This window comes from Haliotis rufescens, unplaced genomic scaffold (genome assembly GCF_023055435.1).
Source record: "Haliotis rufescens isolate VD_foot unplaced genomic scaffold, xgHalRufe1.0.p SCAF_6, whole genome shotgun sequence".
Classification (NCBI taxonomy): Eukaryota; Metazoa; Mollusca; class Gastropoda; order Lepetellida; family Haliotidae; genus Haliotis; species Haliotis rufescens.
In genome coordinates, this window is record NW_025964334.1 from 51,001,586 (window position 1) to 51,028,508 (window position 26,923).

The 26,923-nt window shown below is 38.2% G+C and overlaps 1 protein-coding gene across 4 annotated transcripts in view; it reads right to left on the reverse strand.

Moving 5' to 3' along the window:
• Positions 1–1,227: 1,227 nt before the first annotated feature.
• Positions 1,228–26,923, reverse strand: part of LOC124120737 (integumentary mucin C.1-like) — a 36,238-nt gene continuing 10,542 nt past the window's right edge. For 2 of the 4 annotated variants that reach the window (XM_048386578.1, XM_048386576.1), the window contains exons 2-10: positions 10,617–10,752; positions 9,916–10,049; positions 8,244–8,352; positions 7,298–7,431; positions 6,591–6,626; positions 6,297–6,308; positions 3,986–4,489; positions 1,969–2,112; positions 1,228–1,384 (exon numbers count right to left, since the gene is read on the reverse strand). In XM_048386578.1, coding sequence (XP_048242535.1) covers positions 1,314–1,384; positions 1,969–2,112; positions 3,986–4,489; positions 6,297–6,308; positions 6,591–6,626; positions 7,298–7,431; positions 8,244–8,352; positions 9,916–10,033 — 1,128 coding nt within the window. In that variant the 5' untranslated portion in view covers positions 10,034–10,049; positions 10,617–10,752 and the 3' untranslated portion in view covers positions 1,228–1,313. The remainder of the gene's footprint in view (positions 1,385–1,968; positions 2,113–3,985; positions 4,490–6,296; positions 6,309–6,590; positions 6,627–7,297; positions 7,432–8,243; positions 8,353–9,915; positions 10,050–10,616; positions 10,753–26,923) is intronic. The other 2 variants (XM_048386577.1, XM_046483619.2) reach the window with 2 other exon arrangements.

Below are 26,923 nucleotides of genomic sequence, written 5' to 3' on the forward strand. Positions count from 1 at the left end.
GTATTCAAATATCAAAATATATGTACTATATCGATATAAAATATTTTTTTTCCGAGGATGTATTACTACAACAATAAATGTTAACATAATTGGTTAATTGGTAGAACGTCAATTCTTCGTTTTACAAATAATTGGTTAACCACAATAGGCACAAATTAATTGGGTTCAACATGTCTGCAGTTACTGTAATGATAGGTAACTTGGGGGTGTATTCCGCTACCAGTTGATGAACGGCGAGTCATGAAGTCAGAAAACAGAAAACTATCAGTATTCAAACGAAGATTTGATAATATTCAACATATCCCACTTTCTTGATAAAGAACTGTAACACGAATAGGACATTTCATCTTCCAGAGGCAGGGGAATTAACTGACTATAAAAGTCCAGTTTCCACTCTTGCCGAACAAGGCTGGTATTATGGAGTTACATTTTGTCTGGACTAACAAGTCTATGCAAAGTCCACTCAAAATCGCGTAACGAAATCGACATCCGGTTCGTAAACAACAGGGATTCAACATGTCGATTTCGGTCGATTGCAAGATTTGCAAAGGATTTGTACCGTCAGCTGGGCGTCGGCAGATATTTTCTTAATCTTTTCAGGTTTTTAATAAAGGTGCTCAAGAGATTTGATGCACTTCGCGAGGTCACACCCGTTCTATTACAATATAGATCTTGATCATCGATCATAATGTCGTGCCTGGGTGCCGCCATTTTGTTTGAAGCAAATGCAAGTTATATGATAGGTGGAATCTGATTGGCCAATAGGGTACACATAGAAGGGACATAACTCGTAATAGCCACTGGTGGCGCTATAATCGAGCCTGGAAATTCCAGCCTTGTTCGGCAAGGATGGAAACTCGACTTTTATAGTCAGTTAACTCCCTTGCCTCGGGAAGATGAGAACATTTCTACTGGCAGATCATAAAGACTTCGAGATATGCAATGTTCTTGATAAACGAAGATATATTAACATTCAATATATCCCACTTTCTTGATAAAAATCATTGTAACACGAATAGAGATATTTTACTGTCAGATCATAAAGACTTCGAGAAATGCACTTTTCGTGATAACAGTATATCGGTATAACAGTGTTCGAGAGACGGTCATAGTCTAACCTTGAACATGATGAACTATTGTGTCAGTCGACAATATATGACAAATATCACAGTTATACAATAAACATGTTAAAGATTTAAATCATAAAAATTTTTTTTTCCATAACAAAGAACATGACGTCAAACATCCATCGGAGCATACAATGTTATGACGTCAATACCAAGCCAGTGACGTCTGATTCTCTTTACATCGGCTTATGACATCATTGCAAGGACCAGGGACGCCAGGACGGTGATAGCTGACACTTGTTTAACCACTGCTGCATCTAGTAACACAAATAATAATAATAATAATAATAATAATAATAAAAAAAATAATAAAAATAAATAAAATAAACATAAAAATAATAAAAATAATAATTACAACAACAACAATAATAACAATAACAACAACAACAATAATAATAACTTAATAGTAATGCCTGATGCCACTAATGTGCTTTTGTTTTTTTGGTGTTCTGTACATACGCTATGGTGAATAAATAAAACGAAATCAGCAGCAGATTCGCTATTTAATACCTGTATATTAAACGACCACAATAAGTAAAAGTAATATCTCATTTAACTGTCTCCAAGTATATGAGAGCAGGGTATCTGACATACAGTAAGCTATTAAGTAGTTTTGAAGACGTAGACCCAACCAGAAACATGTTCTTTATTCAGTAGTGTAGAACAAATTTAAGATGAGTGTGTCAACTCAGGTCAACCTAAGGATGACTAGGGTTATACCTTGGTCAACATGTTTACCCGGATAATCATGGGTTTTGAAATCGAACGAAGCACATGTACAGGTGTGTGTTAAGTTTGTTTATCAGTAGAAGATTTGCTGACGTAAAGTGGAGTCTCTTACTGTCGTAGTTTGGCGTGGGGAAATCGGTTGTGGTTGTAGTTGTGGCTGTGGTTGTGGTGTCAACTGTAGACGTGGGCTGTTGTTTCACCGTTGCCTTCGTTGTTGTTGGTCTTACAGTCGTCGTGGTTGATGTTGTGGTCGTTGCTACAAGATGTGTTATCAGAGGGCATGTAATATACATATATAAAAAAAACGGTGCATCCTCGCGTATCCAGGGTATTATATCGCAATCTATCATAAGAACCCTGGATCTATTCGCAGACATGTCTTCGTTTGAAACGTAATATCACCATCTCCAGCTCTTTTATAAGTAATTTCACACTGAAAGTCTCTCGCACATTAGTGCAATTTGATTGGACATCTATTTAAGCGAATGTCATTCGAATCAGCCTCAGAACCGAACGTGTTTAGCGACTGTGTCCAAAGTTAAGATATAGTTTTGAGATATAATAGACAGGGTAGACGAGGATGAGGCCAAAGTCAAAAAGTGATGAATTGGTAGGAAAATAATTTGATGCTAAATAAATATGATTTATAGATTTTTTTCAATTTGAAAACTGTTTCCTTATTTAAACAACCATCAGATTAACATAAAATTACAGCAAATCATAATGCATTTTACATATTATAACTGAACATATTTTTTTAACATAATACAAACTAATAACAATACTAAGTAGCGGTATATACACTGCTGGACAAAAGAAAGTACAGCTTGAAAACTGGATTTACCCAAAAAACAACAACTGTTATAAAAACGTTACTGGGTAGACAATTGCCGAAATACTGCAAATTAAGGTAAAAAACACAACTATAATTCCCGTATCAAATACATAACCATGGAATAACCAGTTCTTGTTTGTCACCATCAAGGGTGTATACTTTCTTTTGCCCGACAGTTTAAACGTATCCTTATCATGATCATAATTTGTTTCTAACATATTGTCAAATCACCAGTCAAGCACAGAACCTGGGCCATATAAGGTAATACAGAATCATGCCAACGATATAGAAATATCTACTTCATGCATATAAATATTTGTATTGATCAGTATTCATGCAATGCGTATGTCCCTTGCACCATGTATGTGTGTTGTGTTAAGATAGTTGTTTATACCAGTCAAGTTGACGTATGGATATGATACACTGATAATGACGTTGTTTGGGACAGTGGTTAGTTTTAACTCAGTACATCACAAACAAACGACACAACGCCGAACGGTATTTCAGTTACAGTAAACTATGTTTATAACGAACACGGTTATTACGAACTGACGGATATAACGAACCTGCTGTCCCGACTATTTGCTGTAGTTATGCTGTATATATGCATATAGCGAACTACGGCTACACCGAGCTAAAATTAGTGGTCCCTTTGAGTTCGTTATAACCGTAGTTTACTGTATATCAGAGCGTGGGCGAATTTGGGATTCGAACCCACGAGCACTGAATCCTGACACAGCTGATGCAACTTGCAGCATCTCGCAGCGCCTTTGATCATTGGGCCACAACACACAATTACAAGAGTGAGTGAGTGAGTTGGGTTTAACGCCGCTTTTAACAGTATTACAGTTATACAGCGGCGTGTCAGCTTAATGTGGGAGGAAAGCCCGAAGTGATGCAGGTCTCAGACGTTTACCACTTCGGTGAAACCCACGAGAACGGGTATGGTGCTGACAAACCAAGAAACATAATCGGGGCGAACCGGGATTCGAACCCACAATCATTGGTTTTTGGCGTGCCCAAGGGACGCAACTCTGCACAGCGAATCGCGGCGCCTTAGACGACTCGCCCCCAATTACAAGACGGTTATATACCATACATGTTATTTCTAGAACACCAGGCACTGAGTCTGACATTCTGAATACATTAACACGGGTTTTAGCCTCACCCAACCATATTCCACCATATTGGTAACCAGACCTTGTATGAGATGAACGTGACCCATTCCTTTTAGCATGATCTCAACAACAACCTCACATCCAGCACTGCAGGCACATTGGATCTCGTCATTTACCTGAAGACGTTGATGTTTTGTCCGACCTCTTTGTCTCATGGGATGTTGGCTTAGCCGTGTCTTGCCCTGTCGTAGAAGACGTTGTTGGTGGCGATGTAGTCGTCGTACCGTCGGGACTGTTTGAAGTCGACGGTGGAGTCGTACGGGAGGTTAACGTTGTTTGAGACACGGTTGAAGATGTTGATGACGTGCGTGTTGATATTTGCGATGTTGTCATTGACGTTTGTGTTTCTGTAGCAGCCACTGCCACATCGGACGCCCCCGCATAATCGGACTCGGATGGAAACTCAGATTCCAAGATGGCGTTCGGAAACGTTGTACCGGAAGTTGCGTCAGAGTTGTAGAACTCCGACAAATCGGCCGTGTACATAGAGAGGACATCGGATGGATTGTAGAACACTTCAGATGGCGTGATGGGGTATTCGGAATACTCGGACATATCGAGGTCCGAAATAGCCATACTGGACATGACTGGAGTTGCTAAGACGCTTACGGTGAAAAGAGCTGAAAAGTGAGTGAGTGAGTGAATATGATTTTACGCCGCTTTTAACAATATACCAACCATGTCATTGTTAGGTGACACCAGGAATGGGTTTCACACATTGTGCTTTATTGGGAATTAAACCCGGATTTTCAGTGTGTCCAGCAAGTGCCTGACCCATCAGGCTACCCCCAAGGACCCAGATGTTGATAAAGGGTATGCAGCTTGACCACGTCGGTGTTATCTCTGTGTTAACACCGAGCGGCGTTACTAAATTGTATTATCCTACAATTTGTTTAATTCAAGATATTAGTATTGTAGAACATGCTATACTGTGATATGCAATGCTGATGTTAGTTTTCATCACAGATGAGTATGTTGTGTGTTAGTATATGTCGTCGACCTTGAATACAGAAGTGGATCATCCACTGCTTTTGATGCTAACAGGATGAAGCATATATTCAATCATGATATAAATGTTTTTTTCAGTTGTATAACAATCCTATATTGGTACTAAACTGTTATATAAATATACTTGGGGATATCACGCAGCTCTAATACAAACTGGTTTAATATACAAGGTTTGAGTCAGATCTTGATTAGATATTACATTCAAATGATTACTGATTCATATATACCGTCTTCCCGAGTCAAGGGAATTAACTGGCTAATCCAGTTTCCACCCTTGCCGAACTGGACTGGAATTTCTGAATTGTGTTTTGGCTGGACTGATGAGTCTATGCATAGTCCAATCAAAATCGTGCAACGAAATCGACATCCGGTTCGTAAACAACATGGCGACTACCGTACAGATTTCGGTCGATTGCAGGATTTACAAAACATGTGTACCGTCAACTGGGCGTAAACGGATATTTTTCAAAACTTTTCATGTTTTTTTTATCAAGGTGCTCACGTGTTTTGGTGCACTTCGTGAAGTAAGACCCGTTTTATTACAATATAGATCTTGATTATAGATCTCATCGTCTTCACTGGGCGCCGCCATGTTGTTTGAAGCAAATACACGTGGAATGAGAGGCGGAATCTGATTGGTCAATAGGAGGGACATAGAAGGTGCATAACTCGTAATAGCCACTGGTGGCGCTACGATCGAGCCCGAAATTTCAGCCTAGTTCGCAAGGGTGGAAACTACATTTCTAGAATCAGTTAACCGGCTTTGCCTCGGGAAGATGCATATATGCCTGCAAGGCAGTGATGTAGAATTCGGCACAGAGTTTTCAACTTAAATGATACTAATTCAACACTTGTTCCTGGACACAAGCAATCTTTGCTGTGTTGTCATAGTTACGAGGGAGTGAGCGAATATTGTTTTTACGTCTCGGTCAGCACTATTCCAGCTATATCACGACAGTCCGAAAACAATCGAGTCTGGGCCAAGCAAACGAATGGTTGATATTATGAGCAACGGACCACGACGTCCGGGCACGAAAGCACGTCACTGAGCCTCGCTACCGTACAGGCACGATGACACACAATCGGTCAGGGCACACATTTTAACCACCCAATCCTCGTCAGTCGGCTCTTTCGCTATACACTTCCTTGAACTAGGGCATCAGGTTTTAAGAGTGCCAAATATATTTTCAGTGAAAGTTGGTGTTTTTGGTGACACGTGTTGGCATGTATGTAAATAGAAGATGGACTAGCCGACAGAAGTACGACAATCATGCATAAAAGAGTCTTCTCAAGCGAGCATAGATGCTATGCTAATTGAACATCATCACTAACAGAGTGCTATGCTCTAGACGCTACAGTAGATATCTACAACGTTAAGAGGGCATGCCACTAAGCTAGTGTATAGAAGGAGGGCAATACCTGGTGCTGGCGCTGTAATAGAAAACAGGTATTTGATATTTGATAATAACGTACATAATTATATGGGTCGTAGCTAATACTCAAATTCGAATTTAATTTTAAAAGCTGACATGCATGAAGGAGTACACTTAAAGTAAACATTGTGTTAATTGTGATACACGAAGATCCAGATAAACAAACGATTACATTAATATTTTGTTTAAATTATTCAAATTGAGTGAAATAATATTTTTACAAAATATTGATTTGAATTTATTATATTTTGAGATAAGATCCCCCAAAAGCTGAACTTACTTGTGGTCGCTGTGACTGTGGTACAAACAAGATCAGCTGAAATAGACAGAGAGACAGTGTAACAGAGGTGTGGCTTACCCTGTATATCTTGTTGGTTGGGATAATGTATGCACTCGCTTCAAAGTACGTACTATATCCGTATGTGCTTATGTTACATGCATTACTCGCATTTGTTACATACATGACTAAACATTTGTTACATACACTACTAACATATGTTACATTATTCGCATCTGTTCCAGACATTACTCGCATCTGTTACAGTATTACTCGCATCTGTTACATGCATTATTCGCATCTGTTACAGCATTACTCGCATCTGTTACATACATTACTCGCATCTGTTACATACATTACTCGCATCAGTTACAGTATTACTCGCATCTGTTACAAACATTACTCGCACCTGTTACAGGCATTACTCGCATCTGTTACAGGCATTACTCGCGTCTGTTACATGCATTACTCGCATCTGTTACAGGCATTACTCGCATCTGTTACATGCATTACTCGCATCTGTTACAGCATTACTCGCATCTGTTACAGCATTACTCGCATCTGTTACAGCATCACTCGCATCTGTTACAGGCATTACTCGCATCTGTTACAGGCATTACTCGCATCTGTTACAGGCATTACTCGCATCTGTTACAGGCATTACTCGCATCTGTTACAGCATTACTCGCATATGTTACAGCATTACTCACGTCTGTTACAGGCATACGGACACTGGTTGAAGGTGTTGGTGGTGTTCTGGATGGACTGGACAATCTCCGTCTGTTCTGCGCCCACACAGGTCGTAGTGTTCAGCTCCATGCACTCCACGAAGCCGTCAAACTCTCTAGAAGCAGCAGTAAAATCACTCACATCAACTCACGCTAACAAGCATGTCTTTGCCGCTGTTTGCATCTAAAGCTTTTCCATTGCTTTTATGATTTATATGATTTAAGATTAATTCAGAACGACAACACTTGAAATAAAATATGTACAATCGAAATGATAACGAGAATACACATAGTGTTAGTCAAACAGTGTTTTCTGTAAAGTTTGTGAACTTCAGGGCAGGATTGTACGAAAACAAATCAAACTAAATTATTTTCAAAACATAAAATTTATTCGACTCAGCAATAAATTAACTAAATTAAATTAAGTTTTTGTATAGCACATTTTTTAATACAGACTGAACAAATGGGCCTAGATCATGATTGATCTAGTCAAAGGCTGTCTGGAAGAGACAGGTTTTGAGTGTCTTTTCAAAGTTTGTCAGATTTTCTGTTTCTCGGATTTCTTGTGGCAGGCTGTTCCATAACAATGGGCCAGCATGATGAAATGACCTATCGTCACATGTTTTGGTACGTGACTTTGGCACCACTGACAGATGTTGATCTTTTGATCGAAGAGAACGTGCATACTGGTATGGTACTATCAGTTCCTTAAGTATGCAGGAGTCAAACACCATGGTAACCAGATAAGAAAATTGGAAGGAGCTCAAAAGTTTTATTTTATTCCACATTTGTGAAAGTTGGATTCTGGGATCCGTTAACCAAACTGTGAATAAAACCTGTCAAACAAGGAGCACATATAGTGATGACAGCTCATGTTTACAATCGAGGGCAAAATCAGCAATAACTGGAAGCGTCCGTAAAATCTCACTTGCACGCCTCTGTCGCATTGTCCTTTAGTTCCTCTGCGGCATATTTGAAAAAGGCACATTGCGTCACCTGCTGGCTGCAGTTGCCGTACTCGAACGTTTCCGCGAAATCTAGGAACAAAATAATTCAAAACGTTACGTATCCCTTGATCAATACAACATATAAAATAAAAAAAATCTAATGTGAACTGAGAAACCAACGAAAATATCATTGAAATCAGATAAGCTGTTTGTTTGTTTGTTTGTTGTTTAACGCCGCACTCAGCAATAGTCCAGCTATATGACGGCAGTCTGTAAATAATCGAGTCTGGACCAGACAATCCAGTAGTTGATATCATGAGCATTGATCAACGCAATTTGGATCGATGACATGCATCAACCAAGTCAGCGAGCCTGACCACCCGATCCCGTTAGTCGCCTCTTACGATAAGCATAGTCGCCTTTGAAGGCAAGCATGGGTTGCTGAAGACCTATTCTACCCCGGTATTCACGGGTCTTTACGCATTAACTATTCATTTAACAACTAAACTGGCGATATTCGAGGGTAGATTGATAAGTTCTGGGCCTTACATTGAAGGAATTGTTGTTTATTAAAATCTTTTGACGTGGGCATTACATAATGTATATCCACACAAACTTTAGTCAGAAGAGCAAATTGTCCGCTGTGACGTAATGCTTTCTTTGGGAGGCTCGGAAGTTATCAACCCTCGTATATCGTGATAGTTATATTCCTATATGTCTATATGGTTTATATGACTTCTCATGACTCATAAATGTATATCGGTTTGATATGGGAAACTAGTGAGTGAGTCGGGTTTTTCGCCCCTGGTAACAGTATTCCAGTTATATCACGTGTTAGCTTAATGTGGGAGGAAAGTGATGCAGGTCTCAGACGTTTACCACTCTGGTGAAACCCACGAGCACGGGTATGGTGCTGACAAACCTAGAAACAAAATCGGGGCGAACCGGAATTCGAACCCACAATCATAGGCTTCTGGCGTGCCCAATGAGCTTAACTCTTCACAGCGAACCGCGGCGCCTTAGACGACTTGGCCACACGTGCCCCCGTATTGGGAAACTATTGATGCCAGAAAACCAAAGTGGAATACAAAATTAAATCATCTTCAACTTGTAGGAATGCGGTATCATAGGAACGCAAAATAAATGCTGAGATTGCATAGGCCAGAGGAGACATCGAAATAGGAATAGCTCCATACAACAGATAATTGTGCAAATTACACTATCACTGCCATTGTCGTTAAACTGTTGCTTGACTTGTGGAATGCGAAAATAGCACCACTGGAAGCGCTCATAAAATCACCAAGATCACCTAACCACAGAATCTAAAAAATGGGTGATTATTGAAACTACAAACCGGATTTTTCGAAGCGAGATTAAGCTGAGTATATTCCATAATTAACAGTTATAATTATCTGGTACTATAACATATATTAATTATGTAATTACAGTACTGTTGATTTAAAAGTATCTTGACAATGATTCATTAACGCATGCTCGCGATGTAGTCGGAATCGTACAATCGACTGTTTTTGGCAGAGATTTCTCATGGGCATGGAAAAGGGTTTTGTCGCTTGTATTTATTATTGATAGCTGTGATCTCCGAACTTGACTACCATGGTTGACAGCCGTGGCAATAGTAAGCCTAGAACCTACTTAGTGTGCAGCCATAGGGAGGATTGGTGTAGATTCCTATCAACTGGTCAATGGCGCTTCTCAGCGTGTTCTTCGTAATGACGTCACAAGGAGCTAGAACTGTGTTGACGCACGTCATGAATTCATCCACAATGCTGTTGAACAAAGGAGAATCACAGATACATATATGAAGATAAAAGCATGAGACAAGATTTGTTTGTTTGTTTGTTTTTACGCCACAATCAGCAATATTCCATCTATATGACGGCGGTCTGTAATAATCAGACGAACCCGTGATTGGCATCACGAGCATCAACTCGGACACGATGACATGAATTAACCAAGTCGGCGAGCCTCACCACCTGATCCCGTTAGTCGCCTCTTACCACAAGCATGGGTTGCTGAAGACCAGTTCTAATTAATCCGGATCTTCACTGGGGTAACTCCTCTTTGAATCGAATTGACGTTATATCATGGCGTGACAGGTTAATATGGGAGTACGGTTTGACGTGATGCAGATCTTAGATGTTTATAGTTGGTGGAAAGGCCACATTTGGTTGACTCGGTTCGAATCTCCGAAACTTTCTCCGAGAAAGCTGGCATATTATTAAAAGCGACGTAACAATTATACTATCTCAAACAATTCCTACTAATCCTACCTGAGCAGACGCATTTTTACACTGTCACACAGACATTACTACACATGTATAAAACTATTATACCTGCATATAGCGGAGAGGTTGAAGCCGGATTGAGACTGTACTTGCTGCGCTAATGAAAACTCCGCCGTGCAGCCGTTCACATCTTGTTCACATCTTTGCGCCGTCTGTTGGCCGGTTATGATAAGGGGGAATAATCCTGCAAAGGACAAAGGTTATTAGAATTGTCTCCCTTCCATCTCATTCGTGACCAACTCGTGTTATTCCGGGACAAGCCGAATAGCGACTCGTGCCCCTCTCATGGCCATTTTTGCGACCGGGTTCAGTCTTAGCGCAAACGGGCATACCTAAAACAATTGTCAACTGGTTGACATGTATTTCCCCATATATTATATATATTTCAGGTGCAATTTAAAGCACATCGGGACATGCGGAATTATACAGTATGATTGAACACATGTAACTGTGTCGTGGGTATATTTATAGATGCAAGACATAAGTAAAATCAAAAATTCTTTGACGAAGAACTTGAAATCATGCGCGCATTCTGATTGGTTTGTCGTATTTTCGCACATAACATTCATCGATAGGGGGACGAGTCTTCTTGCAGGTTACGGAAAGGGGCGAGTGGTGACGAATGCCTTCCATCTATATATTTTGGAAGTGCCGATCGGGCATTGGTAGAAAGTCATCCACCCCTCCTTCCATCCATCCATCCATCCATCCACCCATCCATCCATCCATCATTCATCCATCCATCCATCCATCCATCATTCAAATGGATTCCTGTTAAAAGTTGCATCACTCAAACTGGCCCCCAAAAAGTTGGAATAAAATAAAACGGATTCAGCTTTCTATTGGCGAAAGCAAAGGTCATCAGTGTTATCGGCTTTCATTGCAAATGAAGTTACTGCTTATCCTGTCAATTACGTACACATAGTATGGCATTAATGAGAGTTTGGGATTATCTGTCACTGTACTGTAGACAGCATAAAAGTGATATGAAAATAATAATTGTTTCATTCTGGTTCGACAACTCAAATAAACACGATTTATACTTTAGTAGCTTTAACATGTTGAACAAAACAAGTTAAATATGTTATTCAACTTGTTTAAAAATAAAATAAAATCGTAATTATGCCAATGGGTTTGTATCATATACATGCTAGTATTTAACCTGTAATCTTTCCAAGAAACTTTATCCTTTTCTTTACAAAATTAGTTTTGGCGGAGCGTAAGTTGTATTTTCTCAGTGTGGCGTGAAACGTTACCCTTGCCCTCAAGGTCGTCTTAAACATTTAATAAAAAAATGTAATTTTATTGAATTTGAAAGTATTAGAACGTACACTGCTAGATTCTGTAAGAAACGGAGAATACATTTCCCATGCATAGTCAGTGAATTGCCAATGTTCCTTTTGACATAATCAAAATTATTGGAAACCAAAAAGGAAGTAAGACGTTTTACCAATCCCTACTAAATAATGTTTTTCTTATGGCCAAGAAGTGTGGGAAAAAATAATGGGTAAGAAATATGAAGAAACTGATTGGATTACTGTAAATCTTATGGCATATAGATGCACCACAAGTGTAAACATGAGATGGTTAAGTGCAAAATGATACAACGTATCATGACAACAAATATGTTCTTATACAAGATAAAATATATCGACTCTCCATCCTGCACCTTTTGCGAGAGTTCAGATAAAACAAGTATGCATTTATTATGTGAATGCAAATATGTTGGAGACATGTCAGTATGGCTTATCATTAGCGAAGGAAAAATAAGGTTTACTCAGGAAAATATAATATTTGGCTTTAAAGGTAAAAATAATAATCCTTTGAATACTATAGTTTTGTAGCAAAACAATTTACATACAAAATGAGTAGACAAAAAGAAAAGACCACTCATTAGACAAATTCAAAGAGAAATTTTAGAATTCTATCGAATACTCTGCAATGTATATGACACTTATGGCTGTATATATACATGTATATGGGAAATTAAAAAAATTCAAATTGATATGAAATAATAACTGTTTCATTCTGGTTAAAAAACTCACGATTTATAATTTAGTAGCTTTAAAATTAAAAATGTTGAACAAAACAAGTTGAATATGTTAATCAAATCGTAAATATGCCAATGGGTTTATATCACATACATATTTAACCTGAAATGCTTCCAAGAAAATTTTATCCTTTTCTTTACAAATTGGTTTTGGCGGAGCGTAAGTTGTATTTTCTCAGTGTCATGTCAGACGTTACCCTTGCCCTCAAGGTCGCCTTAAAGATTTAATATAAAATGTAATTTTATTGAATTTAAAAGTATTAGAACATCCACTGCTAGATACTGTAAGAAACGAAGAATACCTTCCCATGCATAGTCAGTGAATACCCCAATCTTCCTTTTGACATAATTAACATTATTGGAAACCAAAAAGAAAGAAAGATGTTTTACCATGCCTACTAAATAATGTTTTTGTTCAAAGTCATGGCCAAGAAGTGTGGGTAAACAATGGGTAAGAAATATGAAAAAACTGATTGGATTACTGTAAATGAGATGGTTGAGTGCAAAATAATACAACAGATCATGCCAACAAATATGTGCTTATACAAGATAAAATATATGGACTCTCAATCATGCAAAATGCATTTATTATGAGAATATGTTCAAAATATATGGAAAGAAAAGTCAGTATGGCTAAATACCATTGGTGAAGGATAAATAAGGTTTACTCAGGAAAATATTATATTTGGCTTTAAAGGTAAAAATAATAATCCGTTGAATACTATAGTTTTGTAGCAAAACAATTTACATACAAAATGAGTAGAAAAAAGAAGAGACCACTCTTTAGACAAATTCAAAGAGAAATTTTAGTATTCTATCGAATACTCTGCGATGTACATGACACTTATTGCTGTATATGTACATGTATATGGGAAATTGAAAAAAATAATTGATATGAAATAATTACTGTTTCATTCTGGTTCAACTTTAGCTTTAGTAGCTTTAAAATTAAAAAAAATGTTGAACAAAACAAGTTGAATATGTTATTTAATTTGCTTTTTTAAAAATCAAATCGTAAATATGCCAATGGGTTTATTCATATACATATTTAACCTGTAATACTTCCAAGAAAACTTTATCCTTTTCTTCACAAAATTAGTTTTGGCAGAGTTAAGTTGTGTTATCTCAGTGTGGCGTCAGACGTTACCCTTGCCCTCAAGGTCGTCTTAAACATGACCTGATCATCTCTTGTGTTCCCTCCCCCGATCACCACTCTGCCGTCCCCCCACGGACCGCCAGCTGCCCCGGGAGCCGCGGAGATCCCCGCGCACCTTGCGTCCGTCCCACTGCCCGCCACGTGTACACGGAGATTGAGGGCCAGACGTAATCAACGACTGCGCATACAATACCGGCGTGTCAATATGCGCATGACGGCAATTGGGACGCATGCGTTAAGAGGCGTTAGGAAGCTTGATGGAAATACAAATACTTCGTTTGCTTTTCTTGTCCCTGTGTTCAACGCCATTACATAAGGAAAGGAAACGTCCGTGCATTTGTTTCGTGCCGTGATAAATACTACTCAACTTTGACAGGCATAATCTGATATGTCATTCCATTTAAATATAATTTAACCTTATCAAAGTGGAGCTGTATTTATCAGATCAGTCGTGGGGGGGCAACAAGGCTAATGTTAAATTTTTCCTGAACTCTTGGGCCGTTTATGTTTGATTTTATTTGTAACAAATATTGGTTATTTATTTATTATACTTTTTATAAGATATGTATGTATGTATGTATGTATGTATGTATGTATGTATGTATGTATGTATGTATGTATGTATGTATGTATGTATGTATGTATGTATGTATGTATGTATGTATGTATGTATGTATGTATGTATGTATGTATGTATGGAGTCCTTACCATTTCCTTTCCAGTGAGTGAGTTGGGTTTAACGCCGCTTTTAACAGTATTCCAGTTATATCACGGCGTTTCAGCTTAATGTGGGAGGAAAGCCCGAAGTGACGCAGGTCTCAGACGTTTACCACTTCGGTGAAACCCACGAGCACGGGTATGGTGCTGAAAAACCTAGAAACATAATCGGGGCGAACCGGCATTCGAACCCACAATCATAGGTTTCTGGCTTGCCAAAGGGACACAACTATGCACAGCGAATCTCGGCGCCTTAGACGACTGGGCCACCCGTGCCCCCTATGAATACACTGTAACACATGTGTTCAGAATGTAAACACATAAAGCGTGTTTAGATCTAAACATGTTTAGGGATGTGTTTAAATTCTAAACGGAATACATATTTGTTGTGTTCTATCTAAACACGTTTTGGGTCTACACACATGAAATAAGGTATCGTTTCACCGCCTAAACACAACATCCCCATGAACTAAACATGTTTACGACAAAACATCTTTGTGTATTATCCTCATAACCTAAACATGCTTAAAATATAAACACGTTTAAATAAAGTGCATAGCATTGGGCATTTAGCCAATGTGGATAAGATGAATAATATACATACAGTAAACTACGTTTATAACGAACACGCTTATAACGAACTGACGGATATAACGAACTGTTTTTGGTACCTTCCATTTGCAGTATATATGCTGTATATATCCGTATAACGAGCTATGGTTATAACGAACAAAACTTAGGGGTCCATTTGAGTTCGTTTTATCCGTATTTGTATAGTTTATATATTGAAATTTGATTCAGATTCACAGGCACTTGCATAACACATATACCCTAGGACTTCAAACGAACTTGGTACAATTAATATAAAAATATAAAAATAAACAAAAGTACAATTTTGACAAGATGGTGATGTCAACAATCTGGGTAGGGGTGGTACGGGCCTTTCCCACCTTCAGACCCTAAACTAACGCCTCAACTTGTGGGACAAGGAACGCACTTAGGCTTGTGTTTGGGATCCAGACATATTGTTTACAGCGTGGAGATGGTTTTGCCGCTCTTAGTTATCATGGAACATGACAATCTGACTGTCTTCAGGTGTAGGTAAACGGAGTGTGGAAAAAGCTCATTTTGCGCAGGATGTAGGTAAAGGAAGAACAAACAAGGGGAAAAATTCATCTTGAGTCACAGACTTGCTCATGTTGCAAGATTGCCCTTGGAGTTTGAAAAATCGATTTCATTCCAGCCGTACGTGTTACAGTGTAGTTGAGCATGGCACAAGCCCAAAACTTGTAAGTGGAAGAGATATATAGTTGACAGATATGTCTGATAAGTGTGATATAATCTGTATAAAAAGTTCCCCGACATGTTTAGACCTGACGGGTCTGACTCCGAGCCGACCCGTCCTTGTTTCATCCTCTTAAAGCTGAGCGCAAGGTTCGATTCCCATCGTGTGTAAATCTGAAGGTCATTGTGGTATCTCCAGCTGTGATATTGCAGAAATGTTGCTAAAACGGTGTAAATAAAACATATCCAATGAAACAATAAAAGATGAATATCTGCATGTGCAATAAAACAATAATAGATGAATATCAGCATGTGCAATAAAACAATACAAGATGAGTATCAGCATGTGCAATGAAACAATAAGAGATGAATATCAGCATATGCAATTAAACAATAATAGATGAATATCAGCATAATTATGCAATAAAACAATACTAGATGAATATCAGCATGTGCAATTAAACAATAAAAGAAGAATATCAGCATGTGCCAGAAATCAATACTAGATAAATATCAGCATATGCAATAAAACAATACTAGATGAATATCAGCATGTGCAATTAAACAATACTAGATGAATATCAGCATGTGCCAGAAAACAACACTAGATGAGTATCAGCATGTGCAATAAAAAATAAGAGATGAATATCAGCATATGCAATAAAACAATACTAGATGAATATCAGCATATGAAATAAAACAATACTAGATGAATATCAGCATGTGCAATAAAACAATAAGAGATGAATATCAGCATGTGCAATAAAACAATACTAGATGAATATCAGTATGTGCAATAAAACAATAATAGATGAATATCAGCATGTGCAATAAAACAATACTAGATGAATATCAGCATGTGCCAGAAAATAAATACTAGATGAGTATCAGCATGTGCAATAAAACAATACTAGAAGAATATCAGCATATGCAATAAAACAAAACTAGATGAATATCAGCATGTGCCAGAAAATAATACTAGATGAATATCAGCATGTGCAATAAAAAAATACTAGATGAATATCAGTATGTGCAATAAAACAATACTAGATGAATATCAGCATGTGCCAGAAAACATTCAGTTGTGCGATTATATCATGATTATATATGAATCAGTATTAAATAGCGATGATAATAACTCACACCCGTGTATTGTCACACTCATTACACGCATGCCGCGTGTCATATTTATCTCCTGTAGTTCGCTATAAACCCCAATCAAACAACCCTCCACTGGGCATGTTTAATGAGATTGTCAAGCATCTCTGAAACTTTATACCACGTAGGTGTCGGAAGGCTGTTAACACCGCCAGCACCCGCTATTGACACGCCATGTCATCATTAAATATTGTCAGTCGTTGTGCCCGTGCTTATATTTACACCGTGCCAATATTAACAATACCCCACTCTTGTAGAGCCCGCTGTAGGTTGTATAACCCATGTTCAGGGCTGAATTGAATCGGGTAGAAGAATGTTCTGCATATTTTACAATATGCAATAGTTTCGTAACTATTTGGTATACTGTGATAATGTATTTGTAGGTTAGCCACATGATCAGAAGTGAACCAATTAGTGAGTTTGGTTTTAATCCGCTTTTAGCAATATTCCAGCAATATTACGGCGGGGGACACCAGAAATGGACTTCATGTATTGTACCCATGTGGGGAATCGACACCAGAAATGACCTTGACACATGAGAGGAATCGAACCCGGGTCTTCGGCGTGACGAGCGAACGCTTTAACCAGTGGGCTACCCCACCGCCCCACATGCTTAGAAGTGATGACATGATCATGATGTGTGGATATGTACAATTTAAGAAATGTACATCTAAAGTGCGTGAGTGAGTGAGTGAATATGGTTTTACGCCGCTTTTAGCAATATTCCAGCAATATCACGGTAGGGGACACCAGAAATGGGCTTCCCACATTGTACCCATGTCGGGAATTGAGCCCGGGTCTCTGGCGTGACGAGCGAACGCTTTAACCACTAGGCTACCCGACCGCCCCGTACATCTAAAGAACATTCAAAGAAATATATCATTATGCCGCCGAATGGATCAGTGTGCACTGGTTTCATTCTCAGCTCCCTTAGGTGTAAATCACCAATGCCACTTTATGGGGTACTAGGACATGCACCTTACCCTCTGAATCCCGGGTTTAATGCGTTCACTGCTTCAAGATATCTTACTTTGTGAATGAGTGAGTGAGTTCGGTTTTACGCCGCTTTTAGCAATATCCCAGCAATATCACGGCGGGGGACACCAGAAACGGGCTTCACACATTGTACCCATTACTTTGTAAAAGGGGAAACCGACCAATTGTCTTTTTTCACAACTCACAACTGTTTTCAGGACATCAAGCATGTACAGCAAATATATATTTATTAACCTAATTATTTTTTCAGTATGTTTTTTATTTTAACAAACAAATAATTTTTTAACAAATAACAAAGACCTCACCCCAAACTATCAAATGGTCGGTCTCTAAACTACAGAAAATACCCTGTAGGTCAATGGTATACCCTCTATAGGTCAATGGTATACCCTCTGTGGGTCAATGGTATAGCCTCTGTGGGTCAATAGTATAGCCTCTAAGGGTCAATGTTGTGTGTGCAAGAGATTTGGTCAAGACGCCGCTTCTGGAATGACAGTATATATTGGCTGAAGTGTCCTTATAACTGGATCTACTTTTGAAAACTGTTTTAATCTGTTTACTATATTACTGATAAGGGCTTTGGCACAGAACGACCCCCACCCCATCTAGGAGAAAGTACTTCATACAGAGTCATGTCGTTCTCATGACTGACTTTGTCAACAACGGGCATTGCCAACGCTGAATGCGTGAAGATGGCGGCACCCGTCCTGTTACCTGTGGTGGATATTGGAATTGATACCTCCTTCAGAGGGGAAGGTAATAGTGAAGGTAAGAAGTAAAAATAATGATTATGTTTGTACCTACAATAAATACATGCAGGTTCTGGTAACGTGATTCACCATTTGTACATCATGATTTCTGTTATGTTTACTTAACGGATTGGCCACCGATCACGGTACTACTCGATGGTACGAGGAGCAATATATTAATGATATCCATGTGATAGCACGAGGAGAAATATATTAATGATGTCCATATGATGGTACGAGGAACAATATAATAATGATATCAATGTGACAGTACGAGGAACAATATATTAATGATATCCATGTGACAGTACGAGGAGCAATATATTAATGATATCCATGTGATAGTACGAGGAGCAATATATTAATGATATCCATGTGATGGTACGAGGAGCAATATATTAATTATATATATATATATATATATGACAGTACGAGGAACAATATATTAATGATATCCATGTGATGGTACGAGGAGCAATATATTAATGATATCCATGTGACAGTACGAGGAACAATATATTAATGATATCCATGTGATGGTACGAGGAGCAATATATTAATGATATCCATGTGACAGTACGAGGAGCAATATATTAATGATATCCATGTGATGGTACGAGGAGCAATATATTAATGATATCCATGTGACAGTACGAGGAGCAATATATTAATGATATCCATGTGCTGGTACGAGGAGCAATATATTAATGATATCCATGTGATAGTACGAGGAACAATATAATAATGATATCCATGTGCTGGTACGAGGAGCAATATATTAATGATATCCATGTGATAGTACGAGGAACAATATAATAATGATATCCATGTGATAGTACGAGGAACAATATGTTAATGATATCCATGTGACAGTACGAGGAGCAATATATTAATGATATCCATGTGCTGGTACGAGGAGCAATATATTAATGATATCCATGTGATAGTACCAGGAGCAATATATTAATGATATCCATGTGATAGTAGTAGAAGCAATATAATAATGATAGCCATGTGATAGTACTATGAGCAATATAATAATGATATCCATGTGATAGTGCGAGGAGCAATATATTAATGATATCCATGTGATAGTAGTAGAAGCAATATAATAATGACATCCATGTGATAGTACGAGGAGCAATGTATTAATGATATATATATATGTGACAGTACACCCCCCTTTTCGCGAACACCTGATAACATCACTATTTGTGATATATGAACACATTCTTATGATATAGGGGGAATCGTACAGTGGACTCTGCTTTTGGTAGAGATTGTTTATGATTATGGACATTTATTTAGTCGCCTTTCTTTCCACAATCTGCTTCTGATAGGATGTCCCACCACGATTAGCTTGGTATGTCTGTAATGTCCAAAGTTGTGATGCATATGTCCAACAGGTAAAACCAGTACACGCGCACAATGCGTCAGTTTGACATCATTTGACATCACTAATGACAACGCCTGGACCAAAAGGGCATCAGATGGCAGGGCATAGTCTCCTTTAAAATGTGTCGTTAAACAATATTTGCTCACTATCTCTAATAAAACGTCACTGTTTGATAACACATGCTGATACTCAACTATTACTGTAGTCTGTCTTACAGACCCTGATACATTTATATCAACTACAGCCCATGCAAGTCTATAATGTTTGGCAAGTCTAGATTACTGCAGTATCAGGTTGAAAATGAAGAGAATCACTGGGCTCCCTTTTTATTAGATTTTTATTAAGAAACTGAACAACTGTTTTTTTCTGTACGATATGTTCATTTCAGAGACTATATGTTAGTCTACTATTACTGTTTCACGCCGGTTCCGTGTCCGAGAGAGCAATTGGTGATATTTATCTATTATTGTTTTATTGTACATGCTGATATTCAGCTATTATTGTTTAATTGCATATGCGGATATTCATCTATTATCGTTTTATTCCACATGTTGACATTCATCTTTTATTGTTTTATTGTACATGCTGATATTCATCTGTTATTGTTTTTTGTGTGTACATGCTTATATTCATCTGTTATTGTTTTTTGTGTGTACATGCTGATATTCAGCTATTATTGTTTTATTGTACATGTTGATATTCATCTATTATTGTTTTATTGTACATGTTGATATTCATCTATTATTGTTTTATTGTACATGCTGATATTCATCTATTATTGTTTTATTCCACATGTTGACATTCATCTATTATTGCTTTATTGTACATGTTGACACTCATCTATTATTGCTTTATTGTACATGTTGATATTCATCTATTATTGTTTTATTCCACATGTTGATATTCATCTATTATTGCTTTATTGTACATGTTGATATTCATCTATTATTGCTTTATTGTACATGTTGATATTCATCTATTATTGCTTTATTGTACATGTTGACACTCATCTATTATTGCTTTATTGTACATGTTGATATTCATCTATTATTGTTTTATTCCACATGTTGATATTCATCTATTATTGCTTTATTGTACATGTTGATATTCATCTATTATTGCTTTATTGTACATGTTGATATTCATCTTTTATTGTTTTATTCCACATGTTGACATTCATCTATTATTGTTTTATTGTACATGCTGATATTAAGCTATTATTGTTTTATTGTACTTGCTGATATTCATCTTTTATTGTTGTTTTGTACATGCTGACATTCATCTATTATTGTTTTAATGTACATGCTGATATTCATCTTTAATTGCTTTTATTCCACATGCTGATTGTCATCTATTATTGCTTTATTCCACATGCTGACATTCATCTATTATTGTTTATTGTACATGCAGATATTCATCTTTTATTGCTTTATTCCACATGCTGATAGTCATCTATTATTGATTTATTCCACGTGTTGATATTCATCTATTATTGTTTTATTGTACATGCTGATTTTGATCTCTTATTATATTACATATTTGTGAAAACACAGACAGCAGCCGAAACTTCGAAAAGTAGATTTCCCAAAGAGATTCCAAATAGATACAATAAAAAAGGTCTATTAGTAAAAGAGTTGTCGACCCTAGTAGTTCAATATTGACCGCTAGGACAGGCGACCAGCAACGCCTGTCACGATCCAGTGTAGGATTGACCCGGTCAGCAAAACGGACGCTCCTATTTTCTTTCAACTCTTCATTTCTAACTCTTTTGCATGAAGATCGCTACTTGGCTATTTCCACTCACAATGGTAGGCGTGTTGGAGTGGGGTCCAACTGCGCATTCAAAGCCTCGTTTTAAAATCTATGTAAACAGAATCCGGGGACAATCGACACCTCTCACGTGTAATTAATGACAAATTCTAGCGTAGGCTGTTAGATTTGTACACCAGATCCCAGCATGACATCAGGGATTGGGAAGAAGAATGCGGAAACAACGTAATTAATGTGGAGAAAGTGGACAGGGAGATGTTGTGCAACATCGGGGATTATGTCGAAAGTGTTAAATAGTTTGTAACAAGAGAAACGTTTCGAAGAATTTTCGTCGGACACGCGCATTTAAAGTACAATGCTTTCTTTAGCTGCAAAAGGGGTATTTCCAGACACAGAACCTTGTTCTTCATACACGAATAGTCTAAATGTAAATACTATCTTAAATACTTGTTCTCACTTGTCTACGTAATTTTATCTTATATTCATCTCCTTGGTATTTCTTATCCCTATCCAGTTCACATGATTTCTGTCTTAAGGCACACTTTCTAGATTTATTTAATAAAAAACAAAATTTACTGTCAATCATACTGTAATTGTTTTCCAACTATTATTTGTTTAATCTCTTGTGGATTATTTATAAGTGGGATACGTTTGAGGAAATACGGTAAGTGTCTAATACATGGATTTACAAACTCAACAAATCAGTGACGTAATTGTTACAAAAAGAGTGTAACTATGGCGTTTTTACATCAAGTTCATGAAGTCTTTGTCTGTTTTCCGCTTTTATCTGTTTTTCTGTGGTTTGTTTTTCAAAATCAAATTAGAACTACATGAAGACAGTAACCAATTATGTAAATACAAGAATACCGGGAAGACACGTCGCGCTAACCAAATGTTGATGACTTCAAAGAAAGGCAACTACAATGCTATTGTGAGACATAATACAAACAACACTTAAAGAAACAGTTAGATCCACACCTGTGGAACCCATTGACCTCGTGGACTATGCAAATCCTTAACTTGCCTGTTTCAAATGAAGGCCTATGGTGTACAGACGGCTGGGAATAAAGTCCCTCCTGTAATAGGGGGATCGCGGATACGATACAGCCTCATTTCATTCCTCATACAGAACCTTAAGTTAATCCACAAGCCTGCGTTGGGGAACTTGAAGCATGTTGGTAGTAGTAGTAGTAGTGATAGTGGTGGTAGTAGACGTGATATTAGTGGTTGTGGTAGTAGCAGTGGTAGTGATGGTGGCAGAAGTAGTGGTAGTAGTAGTAGTAGTAGTAGTAGTAGTAGAATTACTGAAGTAGTAATAGAGGTAGTAGTAGTGGTAGTTGTGGCAGTAGTAGAAGTAGTTATAGTAGTAGTTGTGGCAGTAGTAGTAGTGGTAGTTGTGGCAGTAGTAGAAGTAGTAATAGTAGTAGCAGTAGTAGTTGTGGCAGTAGTAGAAGTAGTAATAGTAGTAGTTGTTGCAGTAGTAGAAGTAGTAATAGTAGTAGTAGTGGTAGTTGTGGCAGTAGTAGAAGTAGTTATAGCAGTAGTAGTGGTAGTTGTGGCAGTAGTAGTAGTGGTAGTTGTGGCAGTAGTAGAAGTAGTAATAGTAGTGGTAGTAGTTGTGACAGTAGTAGAAGTAGTAGTCGTCGTAGTAGTAGTAGTAGTAGTAGTAGCAGTAGTGGTAGTTGTGGCAGTAGCAGAGGTAGTTATAGTGGTCGTAGTGGTAGTTGTGGCAGTAGTAGTAGCGGTAGTTGTGGCAGTAGTAGAAGTAGTAATAGTAGTAGTTGTGGCAGTAGTAGAAGTAGTAATAGTAGTAGTAGTGGTAGTTGTGGCAGTAGTAGAAGTAGTTATAGTAGTAGTAGTAGTGGTAGTAGCGGTAGTTGTGGCAGTAGTAGAAGTAGTGATAGTAGTAGTAGTAGTAGTAGTTGTGGCAGTAGTAGAAGTAGTAATAGTAGTAGTTGTTGCAGTAGTAGAAGTAGTAATAGTAGTAGTAGTAGTGGTAGTTGTGGCAGTAGTAGAAGTAGTAGTAGTGGTAGTAGTGGTAGTTGTGGCAGTAGTAGAAGTAGTAATAGTAGTAGTTGTTGCAGTAGTAGAAGTAGTAATAGTAGTAGTAGTAGTGGTAGTAGCGGTAGTTGTGACAGTAGTAGAAGTAGTAATAGTAGTAGTTGTGGCAGTAGTAGAAGTAGTAGTAGTAGTAGTAGTGGTAGTAGCGGTAGTTGTGGCAGTAGTAGAAGTAGTAATAGTAGTAGCAGTAGTAGTAGTAGTAGCAGTGGTAGTAGCGGTAGTTGTGGCAGTAGTAGAAGTAGTCATAGTAGTAGCAGTAGTAGTAGTAGTAGCAGTGGTAGTAGTGGTAGTTGTGGCAGAAGTAGAAGTAGTAGTAGTGGTAGTAGCGGTAGTTGTGGCAGAAGTAGAAGTAGTAATAGTAGTAGCAGTAGTAGTTGTAGTAGCAGTTGTAGTAGTGGTAGTTGTGGCAGTAGTAGAAGTAGTAATAGTAGTAGTTGTGGCAGTAGTAGAAGTAGTAGTAGTAGTAGTAGTGGTAGTAGCGGTAGTTGTGGCAGTAGTAGAAGTAGTAATAGTAGTAGCAGTAGTAGTAGTAGTAGCAGTGGTAGTAGCGGTAGTTGTGGCAGTAGTAGAAGTAGTCATAGTAGTAGCAGTAGTAGTAGTAGTAGCAGTGGTAGTAGTGGTAGTTGTGGCAGAAGTAGAAGTAGTAGTAGTGGTAGTAGCGGTAGTTGTGGCAGAAGTAGAAGTAGTAGTCGTAGTAGTAGTAGTAGTTGTAGTAGTGGCAGTAGTGGTAGTTGTGGCAGTAGTAGAAGTAGTTATAGTAGTAGTAGTGGTAGTTGTGGCAGTAGTAGAAGTCGTAATAGTAGTAGCAGTAGTAGTTGTGACAGTAGTAGAAGTAGTAGTCGTAGTAGTAGTAGTAGTAGTAGCAGTAGTGGCAGTAGTGGTAGTTGTGGCAGTAGTAGAAGTAGTTATAGTAGTAGTAGTAGTAGTAGTAATAGTAGTAGTAGTGGTAGTTGTGGCAGTAGTAGAAGTAGTAATAGTAGTAGCAGTAGTAGTTGTGGCAGTAGTAGAAGTAGTAACAGTAGTAGTTGTTGCGGTAGTAGAAGTAGTAATAGTAGTAGTAGTGGTAGTTGTGGCAGTAGTAGAAGTAGTAATAGTAGTAGTAGTAGTAGTTGTGGCAGTAGTAGAAGTAGTAATAGTAGTAGTAGTGGTAGTTGTGGCAGTAGTAGAAGTAGTAGTAGTAGTAGTAGTAGTGGTAGTAGTGGTAGTTGTGGCAGTAGTAGAAGTAGTTATAGTAGTAGTTGTGGCAGTAGTAGTAGTGGTAGTTGTGGCAGTAGTAGAAGTAGTAATAGTAGTAGCAGTAGTAGTTGTGGCAGTAGTAGAAGTAGTAATAGAAGTAGTTGTTGCAGTAGTAGAAGTAGTAATAGTAGTGTGGTAGTTGTGGCAGTAGTAGAAGTAGTAGTAGTAGTAGTAGTAGTAGTGGTAGTAGTGGTAGTTGTGGCAGTATTAGAAGTAGTAATAGTAGTAGTAGTAGTAGTTGTGGCAGTAGTAGAAGTAGTAATAGTAGTAGCAGTAGTAGTTGTGGCAGTAGTATAAGGAGTAATAGTAGTAATAGTAGTAGTAGTAGTAGTAGTAGTAGTGGTAGTAGTGGTAGTTGTGGCAGTAGTAGAAGTAGTAATAGTAGTAGCAGTAGTAGTTGTGGCAGTAGTAGAAGTAGTAATAGTAGTAGTAGTTGTAGTTGTTGCAGTAGTAGAAGTAGTAATAGTAGTAGTAGTGGTAATTGTGGCAGTAGTAGTATAGTAGTTGTGGCAGTAGTAGTGGTAGTTGTGGCAGTAGTAGTAGTCGTAGTCGTAGTAGTAGTACACCACCAACACCAACAATAACAATAAAAAAGGAAGGCTAAATTTATAAACAAAATCATCAAAATAATAAAAAATCCAAATTTGCCAATACGACGAAGCCCTGTTCACCCGCATGGTACATTGTGAAATCCCCCGGGTTAAGCTATTTCCGGATTAACAAACGATGAGTACGAAGTGATGTCATCTGTATAATGGAGAAGTTGCGACAATAACAGCTTGGCAGGCGGAATCCCCGAGCACGCGGGGCTTCAATGTATCAAATTCAGCGTTTAACAAAACGTCACCGGAAAAATGGCCAGCGTCTTGGTATTCACAGGCATCATCATGGACCTGAATGCGAGCTCCTTATCCTTGCATGTCTTTGTGGTGATGCCTAGCGGTGGGGGTATTCGAATCATGCCGGGGGAACACTTGTCCCCCCGAGCCTCTGTGTGCCAAAGACGTCGCAGACACGTGGCAACGTTTGCACACACCGCTTTCAGTGTGGACTCCTTAAGGACAACAGAGGCTTGTCTATGGACACGGAATGTTTCGGTAAAGTGATACACAAGCGGTCAACATGACATCCGAGGTTCGTGCATTGTAACTGTTCCAGGTATTATGTCAACATTTATTAATAAGATAAACATTATGCGGCATACGTATATTTTTAACGTGAGAGCGGGTGTGGCGGGGATGGACACTAGTCCGTTAGTCCGAGGCTAGTAAAATGTTTTTTTCTTCAAAATGTAGTTTTAAATCTTTTAATCACTGGTCCAAATGTTTCTGGTGTCCCCCGCCGTGATTTTGGCTGGAATATTGCTAAAAGCGGCGTAAAACCATGCTCACTCACTAATCCAAAAGAGCTGCGAACTTGTTGGATATTACCGATTCTGTGTATCTCTGATTGTGGTTTCACGTCGAGCAATTATTATGGTTAGCGTTTGCATTGTGACGTGCAAACACTTTAATAACAGCCCGAAAACCCTTTCCACAACCATAAGAAATATCTTAGCCGATTGTACGATTCCAATTATACCATGAGCATCGCCATGGGCGAGAATCACAATCAATTAATGATGCTACGAGGTGTTCGCAAAAAGGTGAGAATATCATGCCCACCGGTGTCACCCGTCACAAACACATGCAAAGGCAAGTCAATGGTTCACCTGAAAAAACAGGGGAAGGTATGGTACAAGTCAAAATAGGGAATTGCATCGGACATGATTATTGTCACTGA